The 12,847-nt window shown below is 39.9% G+C and overlaps 1 protein-coding gene across 3 annotated transcripts in view; it reads left to right on the top strand.

Annotated features, from left to right (window-relative positions):
• The window catches only part of madd (MAP-kinase activating death domain), a 96,841-nt gene that overhangs the window by 58,369 nt on the left and 25,625 nt on the right, over window positions 1-12,847 (top strand). For 2 of the 3 annotated variants that reach the window (XM_055009674.1, XM_055009667.1), the window contains 7 exons: window positions 2,038-2,224; window positions 3,526-3,676; window positions 4,766-4,969; window positions 7,423-7,473; window positions 9,872-9,975; window positions 11,060-11,143; window positions 11,904-12,062. In XM_055009674.1, coding sequence (XP_054865649.1) covers window positions 2,038-2,224; window positions 3,526-3,676; window positions 4,766-4,969; window positions 7,423-7,473; window positions 9,872-9,975; window positions 11,060-11,143; window positions 11,904-12,062 — 940 coding nt within the window. The remainder of the gene's footprint in view (window positions 1-2,037; window positions 2,225-3,525; window positions 3,677-4,765; window positions 4,970-7,422; window positions 7,474-9,871; window positions 9,976-11,059; window positions 11,144-11,903; window positions 12,063-12,847) is intronic. The other variant, XM_055009669.1, reaches the window with a different exon arrangement.

Below are 12,847 nucleotides of genomic sequence, written 5' to 3'. Positions count from 1 at the left end.
GAGTTGTTGTGATGTCAGGGGCGGGGTCTGTGTGTTAGTGGGCATGGTTACAGTTTTGGGGGATTAGCTGTTGGTTGTTTAACTACTGAAGTCTGTGGGTGCCAAAATAAAAATAACTCTGTACTCAGTATTGCAAGGCTACATATAAAGACAAACAATCACACTCACATTCACCCCTACGGACAATTTAGAATCACCAGTTAACCTCAGCATGTTTTTGGACTGTGGGAGGAAGCTGGAGAACCTGGCATGCACAGGGAGAGCACGCAAACTCCATGCAGAAAGAAGGCAACAGTGCTAACCACCAAGCCAAAAAGTTCTCAGCCTCAACCAGGAAGCACCACAGGAGAAAGATTGTTCCTGCTTCATTTAGTCTCCTTTAACTTCAATGCACTTGGTCCACTGATGTTCATACTTTACCACTGGTAGCGATGGTGCTACTAACTTTCTTGGTTGGTATCATCAGCAGAGGATTTGGTTGCCCTATCCACACTAATGTATTTTGGTACAACGTCACCACAACTAATAATCCACCATACATGCTGATATTTGTTTATTTTTTATTAGGACTGGGACTTTAACGTGTTAATTTCAATTCATTAATTGCAGAAAAAATAATGTTAAAAAAAAGTAACGCATTTCATCGCACCTTTCTCAGTTCCCAAACACTGATGAACACTCCAGCCCAGTAGGTGACGGTAATGAACCTAAAGTCTGTTTTCCAGCCGTGATGAAGATTCACAGGACACACAGAGTGATGGAAGACGAGACCACCTCAATGAAAAACATGTTGCTGTTAGCACCAGAGCTAATGTTAGCTACGATGGTCCTGGTACCGGCTAACACTGTAGCCATCCCATAATAGACCACTTTAGAAGACATTGAAAGTGTTTGAGTTTACAAAAGTCTTCAAATGTTGAATATAATCACTATAATTGCACTTTGAGTTTGCAGTAATCTGTGAATGTAGTAGACAGATTAGAACTGGCAATAAACAGAAATGAAAAACATTTTTATTGTTTAAGTTCATGCATACGTCTATTCATCCATTCATCATTTTATATAACTTTTACATTTTGCATGACTGCTGCCTTGGTCAGGTCTCCCTTGTAAAAGAGATTTCTAATCTCAATGGGACTCCTTGATTAAATAATGTAAAAAAATGTTGCATAGATTTTTATTGATAACATACTTGATATTTGGGTCGTTCCATTTCAGTTCACTGATTGCCCCACGCCCGACCACCTTCATTTTTGACTGCTTAGTGTTTTGTAAACCATAGAATATTTACTGAGTTGACCATGTGTAAAATCTGGACTCATAGGTAACATTAGTCTTTGAGTTAAATATTCTTAAAAAGGGTGGAGTCGCGTCCATTTTTGCATCGTTTTCTTCTGTTGGAAGGACAATAACTTGAGAAATAACGTAGTTAGAGTCCTGAAATTTGGCAGGTTAATTGATATTCCCATTTAGTCTTCAATGGTTCAACAATGTTTTGATAGAATAATACAAATCAGTTATATGATGGTGTTAATATGGTCAAAAAATATCCACATTTCTGTCATTCCAATATTCCACCAACCATAAAAACTTTATTTTTCATCCTGAGAGGCAGCTTTTATTTCCATGATTGGCACCAATAGGAGCATGGTTCCAGTCAAAGGCATAGTTGATGAGGAAAGTGATCACTGGCTCATCATTGGGGCACGATAACAGAGACTTTGACTGTTTAATACATCACACTGAGCCAATGAGGAGGAAATATTAGCATTTTCAACCACAGTAACTTACACAGTAGCTACCTGTGCAGATACAAATGCACCAAATCAGCCTAATGGTCATAATTCACTCAAGAGAAGTCAGACGATGTCCCACAACGCGAGTTATGTCCCTTTATTCCAGGTGAGGTTGAGAACTTTTCGAAGTTTCCTCATCCAGTGTTAAAGATTACAGCAGACAGACCTGTTGTTTTAGCTTGTTATGCTACATTTCCTGCTGATATCGGTCTGTCTGAGTGAATGTGTTGCTGTGTTTCAGTGAGAACCAGCAGTTCCTGAAGGAGGTTGTCCAGAGCGTTCTGGACGGACAGGGGGTCGGCTGGCTCAACATGAAGAAAGTCCGCCGCCTGCTGGAGAACGAGCAGCTTCGCGTCTTCGTTCTGAGCAAACTGAACCGAGCCGTGCAGTCGGAGGAAGACGCCAGGCAGGAGATCATTCGAGATGTGGTGAGTTTTTATTCCTCTGACAAGAAATACACAATAAATAACAACAGATCCCGAGGAGACTGTTGGTCAGAAATGTAACTTGATCAAAGAGTCACTGAAGCACCACAGGATATCTGGAGATCTTAAAACTTCTCACAGTGTTTGGTTCCGTCGATGGAAAGCTTTAATAAGTTAGAATGTCTCTAAAGTCCAGCAGGAACTACTTCAGTTACAGCTCTGTTAATAATGAAGGATAAAGGTGTGGATGACAGAATCTCATTAAGAAGACTCTCCTTAGAACAAGCATCTCTCATTTCATTGACTTTCTTCTTTGTCTTCCTCCTCTTCTTCTGCTTTTTCCTCTTCTTCTTCTTCCAATGCTTCTTTGACCTCCTCTTCTGCTTCTCCTTCCTCCTTTTTTCTGCTTCTTTTGCTTCTCCCTCTTCTTCAATTTCTTCTTCCTCTTCCTTTTCTGCTTCCCCTTCTTCTTCTTTAACTACTTCTTCCTTCTCTTCTTTTTCTGCTTCCTCTTCTTCATGTTGGTCTTCCTTCTCCTCCTTTGCTTCCTCTTCTTCCTCCTCCTCCTCCCCTTCTCCGTATTCCTCTTCCTTCTCCTCTTCTTCGGCTTCTTCTTCCTTTTCTTCTTCCTGTTTCTTTTTCTTAATGCTCGACTTCTTTGTCTTCATCTTCTTCCACTTCCATTTATCTCCTTCCTCCTCTTTTCTTCCTCGTCTTTTGCTTCTTCTTCTTCTTCTCCGCCGCCTTCTTCTTTCAATTCTTCTTCCTCCTCTTTTTCTGCTTCTTCCTTTTCTCCTTCCTTTTTGTCCTCTTCTTCTTTTTCCAGTTCTTCTTCTTCCTCCTCTTCTTCCTGCTCTTCCCCCTCTTCTTCTACTTCTTCCTCTTTTTCTTTTTCCTCTTCCTCAACTGCTTTTTCTTCCACCTCCTCTTTTCTGCTTTTTACTCTTCTTCTTCCAATTCTTCTTCCTCATCTTCCTTGCCTCTTCTTCTTCATCTTCTTCTTCTTCTCTCTCCTCTTCTACCTTTTCTTCTTCCTCTTTCTTTTTCTTCATCTTCACCTTCCTTTTCTTCTTTTACTTCCACTTCTTCATCTTCCTCTTCTTCTTCTTCCTCTCCTTCCTTTCCTTCTTCCTTATTCGTTTCTTCATTTTTAGCTTCCTTTGTTTTCCTCTACTTTTTCCTTTTCTTCTTCCACTTCCTTTACTACTTCTTTCACTTCCTCCTCATAACATTCTTCTTCTGTTTGTTATTATTCTTATTCCTATTCTTACAAACCATGTCACTGTGGGTTTTTTATTGTCCAGGAGGTGAGCAGGAAGGTGTATAAAGGCATGTTGGACATCTTGAAGTGCACAGTTTCCAGTCTGGAGCACTCGTATACGAACGCCGGGCTCGGAGGGATGGCCAGCGTCTTCAGCTTACTGGAAATAGCTCGAACCCATTACCAAACCAAAGGTAGGTCTGCTGGGTTTAAACAGGAATGCTAGCAGGCGATGTCGGATTGTGTCATTTATAGGATTTTTTTTCAGACTTTTTCGTGCTGAGAAGCATAACAGCAGTGGGCCTGTGCTACTAACACTTGTCCATGTGTCATGTTAAAGCAGGGGTGTCAAACATGCGGCCCTCCAGAGGGTCCAATCCGGCCCTCAAAGTGTAAAAATTCCAGAGAAGACATTAACTGCAGATTGTAAATTAGTAAAACTATAAATTTAAAATCATTTCTAGACCATGGCAAGTTGTTTTGATCATAAATTAAAATACTAGATTGTTCATTGTTCTTTTGTCATTTTCTGTCTTTTTTTGTCTTGTTTTTGTCTGAGTTTTGTCGTTTGTCTCACATTTTTGTCGTTTTGTTTCTCGTTTTTGTCGTTTTGTGTTTCCTTTTTGTCTCGCTTGTGTTTTTTCTTATTTTTGTCATTTTGTGTTTCGCTTTATTTGTTCTTTTTTGTCTCGCTTTTGTTGTTTGTCCATTTTTTTGTTGCTTTGTATCTCGTTTTTGTAATATTTTGTCCTGTTTTTGTTGTTTTCTGTCTGACTTTTGTCGTTTTGATCATAAAGTAAACTCCTACCTCATTCAGTTCCAGGTGACTAAATGTTATGTTCCTTTGTCGACACTCTGTGATCTGGAAGTTGGAATGTGGAAATGATAAACTGAGGCTGAATGGTGATGAAACTGAATTTATTTTTCTTCAGAAACTTCAGGTTGTTCATAAAGTTTTGCAAAAAGATATTTCCTTAAATGTGAACATTTTCAGAATTGTACAATTTTGCACTAAAACAAAGGAAACATTTGGAGTTGTGGTTATTTATAGGTTATTATGCTGTGATTTTACTGGTCACTGGAGATCAAATTGGGCTGAATGTGGAACCTGAACTAGAATGAGTTTGACACCCGTGTTTAAAGCTTTAAACTGCATGTTAAGACTTTAACTGTGATTCTCTTTGTCAGATTCCTGCTTTTTTACACCTGCAATCTTTCTTTCCTGTAATTTTTCACAATGCTCTGTCTTTGGCCCCCCTTTAATGTTTGGTAACTTGGTATAGACCCAGAAAAGCGCAAGCGAAGCCCCACAGATAGTGCTGGCAGCCCGGGGAGTAAAGAGAGTCCTTCTGGTCGCATGGAGACCTCCAGACCTCAGGGGCTCCTGAATATTCCCCACCTGCAGCTGCCGCACCACACAACGGGCAAAGGAGCCCGCCATTTTGATACCCGGAGTCTGAACGAGGAGAACTTTATTGCCTCGATTGGTGTGTACACCACTAAAGCCCGGTTGCATGTGCACTGTAAACCCCTACCTACCCCTCTACAAGCTCATCAACCTTTAATAAACCCACCCTTCCCCTCCAGCCGTCTCGAAAAAGACCCCCTTCACCTGTCCCCAGAAAGATTCTTACAAGTGCAGTAATATTCCACACACTTCCACCAGATTGTAGTGCAAATTCAGCCATGAGACTGGCATTTCTGGTTTTAACAAAGAGCAAAAATTGAGAGTGAAGTCTTGAAAAGTGTGTGGAATATTCGCCTTGTCTTCTTCCAGTCTGTTTAGGCGCTTTTCCACTAGCACATACTCAACTCGACTCGACTTGGTTTAGGTCGTTTTCCATTACAATCAAGTGCCACCTCATCGTGGGTGGAGTCACAAAACACTCACCGTCCTTGAACATGGTCTTGAATAATGGAGCGGCGAAGTCGAGGCCACTCTCCCTCCCATTGCTCACCGGTCGATGTCCGTAAATGGCGTCCATTTGGCTAATCCACTTCCAACACCTTCGGTTTGACCCACTCCAGCCATTGTGGTCCTTGATGGACTAACCCTACCCGACACTGCTTCATTGTCCTACTGTGTTTGTGAGCAGTCATCTGCTCGGAGACCTCCTGATATACTTACTTGTTGCAAGTTGCACCGTCCAGCTCCCTCTATGTCCTTTGGTCCGCCACCAAAGACAGAAAATTCTCATTCGCCCACGGTACAAGTCTCGTGTGTCATCACTCCCTGTCCAATCAGTGGCCTGCACTTGTAGACGTCACATTATCGGCTCAACTCAGCTCGCTTGGAACCCCGGCTGAGTAGGAACGAAAATAGTACCTGGTACTAGATACTACATCCTAATGGAAAACCTCACAAACCAAGTAGAGCCGAGTAGGTGCAAGTGGAAAAGCGCCAGTAAGGTGCTTTTTCACTTGCACCTACTCGGCCTCTACTTGGTTTAGATCGTTTTCCATTACGATTGAGTGCCACGTCATCGTGGGTGGAGTCACAAACACTCACCGTCCTCGAACATTGGTCTCGAATAATGCAGCGGCGGAGTCGAGGCCACTCTCCCTCCGGTTGCTTGCCAGTCGGTGTCTGTAAATGGCATCCATTTGACTAAACCACTTCCAACACCTTCGGTTTGATCCACTCCGGCCATTGTGGTCCTTGATGGACTAACCCGAACCGACACTGCTTCATTGTCCTATTGTATCCGTGGTCGGCCATCCGCTCGGAGACCTCCTGATATACTTTCTGTCCAGCTCCCTCTATATTCTTTGGTCCACCACTAAAGACAGAAAAGTCTCGACCTCTTCATTCTGCCACGGTCCAGGTCTCGTGTGTCGTCACTCCCTGTCCAATCAGTGGCCTGCACTCTGTAGACGTCACATTATCGACTCGACTCAGCTCCATTGGAACCCCGGCCGAGTAGGTACTAAATAATACCTGGTACCAGATACTAGATCCTAATGGAAAACCTCACAAACCAAGTAGAGTCGAGCTGAGTAGGTGCTAATGGAAAAGCGTCTTTTGTCTCCCTTCCCCACCTGTTTGCCTCCCCTCTCCGGAGTCCTGTCTTTGGCCTCTCCATCACCTTGAACTGCATGTGTTTGTTTTGGTTCCTCGTAAATCTGCAGTAGCGGACGAATGGTTGAACCGGAGGTAATGCGCATCCATAGTCCCAACAATCGGTGCTCGTCTGTGCCTTTACTGCAGGTTTTCTGCCAGGCGTGCTGTAGATAAATGGCAGCTCCCCTTTTTGCTCTCAGCATGGAGGGTGGAAAGTATCACTCCCCAGTAGACAGTCCCAGTACACAAACAAAAAAAGCAAATTTCAAAGTCTTTTCTGTTGAAACAACCTATAAAATCCTCATTGAGCTCTTTACTTTCCAATCCTGGGTCTGTATACGGGGGACGGCCTGAGTCAAGCCACCCTGACTCCCCTCCTTACCCGCTACCCTCCTTTCTATCCTACTAGAAGTTGCACCTTCAATTCTACAGAATGCTGTGAGACTTTGCATCCCGGCTTCTGCAACTGCTCCATTCCACTCGCTGCCTCCCAAACCTCCATCCCACGCTCCTGTTTTTTATCAGCCATCTTCGTCCTCCCTCTCTCTCTTTCTCTTCGCTGCCGGACAGCCGCACAAACAACACAAATCTGCAAATATCTGATTGCGCGGTTCTCCGGCAGCATCGGGTGTGTTGTAATGTTACCTTCAGCAGCTGTTAAACACGAGTGGATCAGCGAAACCTTTTCCATATGGATTAAAAGCTCAGCTGCACGCCAACATTACAAAACACCCCCTTCTTTCAGTAATGACTCAATGCTTTTGTTTTAGTTTCTGGTTTTGTTTGTTTTTAACGCTCATCCACCATACATGCCTTTTCAACCAACTCTCTGACTCTCTCTCTGTCTTTCTCTTCTTGCTTGCAATGCATCTTGGGTAGAATTGTGGAGCAAGCACCAGGATAAGCAAAAAGCTATGGAAAAACCACAGAGTAAGAGACTTTTCACACACGAAAAAATCCAAAAATAAAGAACAAAAAAAAAGACTGGGGTGTTCAGCCCCTTTCCAACCCCTTCTGTCTTTACCTTCAGTGTTTTTATACATGAATAAATAAAAAGTGCTCAGATGTTAGAGTGGATAAGTTTAAAAATATAGACATAAGAGTCGGTTTGAGACAAGATCATGACTTTTTACTCAAATGAGATGTAAAATTAAGAAAATGAGAAAAACTCCTGAACATGACACTGGATTAATTTATTATGTGCGGTAGATTCAGGCTCAGAATTTCACGCAGATGTAATTCTGTGAGAAATTAAAGCCTTGTTTTAGCTCTGAAAAATGTCATGTTGTGTTTAACCCTCTGAACCTCAAGCAGTTTCTTTTGTTTGTTTCTGTCACATTATTACTCACTGTGGGATCATTTTTCCTGCAAACAAATGTTCTGTATCTCTATGGAAAGCCATGACGAGAAGGACAGGGAACTCAGAAATGTCTTTTGTGCAGTCTGATTCAGTTAAAATGCTCAAAATAAGTGGAAAAAATTGAGAAAATAATTTCTTTTGTGTAAACGCAGCCTGCAGTTCAGCCGAAAAATCCCTGAATTTTCGTCACCAGACTTTTAATCACATCTGAGTCGTTAGTATCTTCATGGTTGCAACATATAGTGTAAAGTTTTTTGTTTTTTACAGAATTTGATTCGAGGAAGAGGTTTATTTTTGTCAGATTTTTAAATAAGATATGTAGAATAAAAATATTTTGATTATATAGTCCAGTTTTTAGCTTAAATGCAACGGCATGTTATAGATAATTAGTTCAAGAATTGTTAAAAAGACTTTACTTAGCTTTACTGTACTTTTACTTTTTTTGCTTTACTATTACTTTATTTTACTTTGACTTTACCATTAATTTTACTTTAATTTACCTTTACCTTAGCTTTCTTTAACTTTACTTTAACTTTCATTTACTTTCACTTTTATGTTACTTTACTTTTAGTTTACTTTTATTTTAACATTACTTTACCGTTACTTTTACTTGACATAACCTTTACTTTACTTTGCTTTACCTTACCTTTACTTTACTTTTACTTTTACTTTTACTTTTACTTTACTTTAACTTTACATTTACTTTACCTTTACCTTTACTTTTACTTTTCTTTAACTTTACATTTACTTTACTTTCACTTTACCTTTACTTAACCTTACTCTCCTTTACTTTACTTTTACTTTACTTTAACTTTACATTTACTTTACCTTTACTTTTACTTTCTTTAACTTTACATTTACTTTACTTTTACTTTACCTTTACTTAACCTTACTCTCCTTTACTTTACCTTTACTTTTACCTTTCATTTACTTAAACTTTACCTTTTACTTTACCTTTCCTTTACTTTTACTTTGCTTGACTCAGACATTTTTTCAGGTTTTTACAGTTTATAGAGCAGATAAATGGTGTACATTTTTATGTTTTTTGAAAAATCTAACACGTCCTTCATACTTACTGGTGTGGTTTGGGGTTCAGAGGGTTAATCCAGACTTGGATTGTTTTCTTGTACATTTAAAGTTGTTTACTGATGTAGGTTTTTGATATAAAAAATATGGGAATCTTATGTTATATTCACTGGCTTAAGCTCAAGCAATATGTAATTTTGTTTTCCAGTGTGTGTTTTTTCCCCCCTTGCGACCATGCATCCAGATGATAGAGATTAATACCTGCTGCCCTGTCCTCCTCTTTTAACTGTATTTTTTTCCAGTTTCAAGTGGTTCGCTGTAAATTATCCGATATTCCACAGTCGCTGCTACATTCAAGGCTTAAAAAATGGTTACATGTCACCAAAAAAGCAGAAAAAACAAACGAGAAAGTGTCAGGATGTGACCCGATCTGCACCGACGGAGGTGATAAATCATAAAAAAATCACACTTGAAACAGAAAATGTCTCCTTTACCGCCCATCGGTTTATCTGCATGCCTAACTGCCTGTGTTTGTGTCGGTTTTTGGTGTAACTTGGGCCACATTTGCAGCATTTTGACCGAGACTTAATGTCCTGCAGTTTTTGTTTTCATTTCGTAACTTTTTCCGCCCAGTTTTACCGCATTCCCTCTGCTTGCCCCTTTTGTCTTTTTCTCTGTCTGGTCTGTAAAACTTCCATCTACTTCCTTAAAACTTTTGAACGCAGAAAAGCAGATTTCTCACGTCTCCAGTGTAGATATTTTGCTCAGATTTAAGAATCATCTCAGCTAGCGTCGGACCGTGTGCTTTGCTGTGTAAACTGAAGCTTTGGCACTTCAGATGGGTGTAGTGTTGCTGTGCTGTGCTGGCTTTGACTGAAAGGTAAGAAGGAAACGCGGTCCGGATTCGTGGGAAATCCGCCGATAAACTCGTCTGTCTTGCAGGATCTGAAGGAGCGAAGCAGCAGCGCCCTCAGGTGACCGACGCTGAGGAGAAGAAATCTCAGATCAGTGCCGACAGCGGCCTCAGTGTCGCCTCCGGATCTCAGGTTTGTTGTTGGCTTTCTGCTGCTAAACTTTACTTAAACTTAAACTTTAACTTTTTCTTTTCTTTACTTTTAACTTTACTTTACTTTGCTTTACTTTACCTTCACTTTTGCTATACATTTACTTTATTTTACCTTTACATTAACTTTAACTTTACTTTTAATTTACCTTTACTTTAACTTAACCTTTTTCTTTTCTTGACCTTCAACTTTACCTTTGCTTTACTTTACTGAACTTTACATTTACTTTACTTTGGCTCTTTCTTTTCTTTACCTATAACTTTACCTTTGCTTTACTTTACTGAATGTTACATTTACTTTACCCTCACATTTACTTTATTTAACCTTTACTTTAACTTAACTTTGCTTTACTTGACCTTTACTTTACCTTTCTTTACTTTAGCTTTTTCTTTTCTTTACCTTTGCTTTGCTTTACTGAACTTTACATTTACTTTACCTTTACATTTAATTTTACTTTGCTTTAACTTTGCATTTTTATTTTCTTTGCATTTAACTTTACTTTGCGTTACCTTTTTCTTTTATTTACCTTTACTTCACCTTTGCTATACTTTACTTCAACTTTACATTTACTTTATTTTACCTTTACTTTTACTTTACCAGAACTTGATTTTTTTTTTTCATTAGCCACAAATTTAATTTTTTTGGTTTTCCACAATCATGGTTCTGTTATGGCCTGATTCCAGACAATATCCTGAACCAAATATGAATAAATATCTCTACTGCCAGCATTTTATAGTGAGATACATGCAAAAACAGAACATTTTCATAATGCAAAATGTACTTTTTCGTTGATTTGAAGGAAAATTTTAAAAATCTGCAGCTTTTATCATATAAAAAAGTACAGAATGAATAGCTGGACCTTACCATGACCTAATTATAGTATAATAATTAAAGTAGAAGTAGAGAAATTACCCTGAAAACAGCTACGCCAGAGTCTGCTGTCGTTGCAGCATTTAGGTCATGATGTTGGTCTTTGAGTGTTAAAAACTGCTAATGGACTGCAGCATATTTTACTACATCGTGCCTCTAAATTCTGTCAACTTGTTTTTTTGGTTTGTTTTAACAGAAAAGTGACACGGAGTCAGTGACGAGCTCAGAGCCGCCAATCCTGACGAGAAGCACCAGCCAGGACTCGGAGGCCAGCACAGTGGTAGGGCACGACCAACCCAGACCCAGTTCTGACTTTAATCTGACTTTCTGGGTTCAATAGCGTCCCCTGGAAAATTCCAAAAATTTATTACGACCAGTACGTGTGACCTAGACTTATGAAATTTGGTACACATATGTAACTCGTCAAGACACACAAAAAAGTAATTGACACCGATGCCCAAAACACAACCGGAAGTCAGCCATTTTGAATTTTGTGTTATATTTTAGAAGATTTTGGGTCATTTTTGGACATTTTCAAAAGCTATGAACTCAAACAAGGTAACTCCGAGAGAGCTGAGATTTGGCCAGGATGTACACCGGTGATCAAATGTTATCAAAATGCTCCACAAAAGTCTGACGGCATGGAAATGGCGGCTGGCAGAATTTCGATGTTTCACTGTGAAACAGGAAGTGCTGTCTAACTAGCCTCTAACTTCTCCAATCTGCCTCAGACTTTACATGTGTGATCAGAAACCAACCCTGATGACATAGACAGGCCAAAAGACCGTCACAGTGATAGCGCCACCTGGTGTACATGCTTGGATTCGCTGACTAGCAAGGATGCAAGGATCCAACCAACGCTGCTTGTATATTCAATAGTTCTAATGTCAGTAAATTACAGGAAATGACATAAAAACTACGTAAACGAATGTCTCCAAAGAGTTCTAGGGTTTGACTGTGAGGAGTTTATTATGAATATGGATCCCAGAAGTTATTATTTTTAAAATAAAACCTCATTTGTGTTGTTTTTTATCTTTCAGATCAGCAACAGCTCCGGAGAGACTCTGGGAGCCGACAGTGACCTGAGCAGCACCGCCGGTGACGGACTGGGAGGAAGAACCGCCCCTCATCTGGCCCAGTCCAGAGGGACGCTTTCAGACAGCGAGATCGAAACCAACCCGGCCACCAGCGCCGTGTTTGTGAGTCACATGTTCAGATCATACAGCTCTAAGTTTTATTGACCAATTATTGATAAATTAAAGTGTGATCAGCCTCCTCTCTCCTTCTGTCAAAAAAAAAAGTACTCATGAACCTGCCCATTGTTGCATTTGTGTGTCTGTTCAAGTTCAGGCTTAAAAATACAAGATAGCAGACAATAATCAGTGATCCTAACAGTTGTCGGTAGGTCTACTCTAGAACTTTCTACAGGGACGTTCTCCTTTCTGGCTTCCAGTCTTTAGTCTCACTTAGAACATTCCAGGTCCTTGAAGTCCATAGAGGTGGAGGACTTCTGCTAAAAACTGACACCAGATCAGGACGGATGCAGGGTTTCATTGAGTCTTTTCACCAACTAATCAGCAGAAACTCCTTCTGTTACCAGATTAATTTTAATATAATTTTATTTAACTTTAATTTCATCTTTTTTTTTTTTTTTTTTTCATTTGTGGTCTCAGAATTGCCTGAACTAGAATCCAGGAAGTTAGCTTCTCTTATAGCGGCTAATGCTATGCTCACGGCTAGCAGCTAAGTTAGTGGGCAGCCACAGTTTAACCTGTTTAACAGAGTCTGGAAAACAATAATTAATTAATAGAGAAATATTAAGAAAATAGAGGGAAAAAAGCAGGAAACAAACTGATCAATCTCAGTGTTTCAGTATTCTTGAACAGTTTTGAAGATTTTTTTAGTCATTTTAGAGAATTTTAAGTCCTTTTGGAAGCATTTTTGTCGGTGGATCCCACATAAACAGAGGAGAGCATCTTAATTT

The sequence above is a fragment of the Amphiprion ocellaris genome, chromosome 1 (genome assembly GCF_022539595.1).
Source record: "Amphiprion ocellaris isolate individual 3 ecotype Okinawa chromosome 1, ASM2253959v1, whole genome shotgun sequence".
Classification (NCBI taxonomy): Eukaryota; Metazoa; Chordata; class Actinopteri; family Pomacentridae; genus Amphiprion; species Amphiprion ocellaris.
Note: the sequence above shows the minus strand (reverse complement) of the source record. Positions and strands in the feature narration are given on the sequence as shown.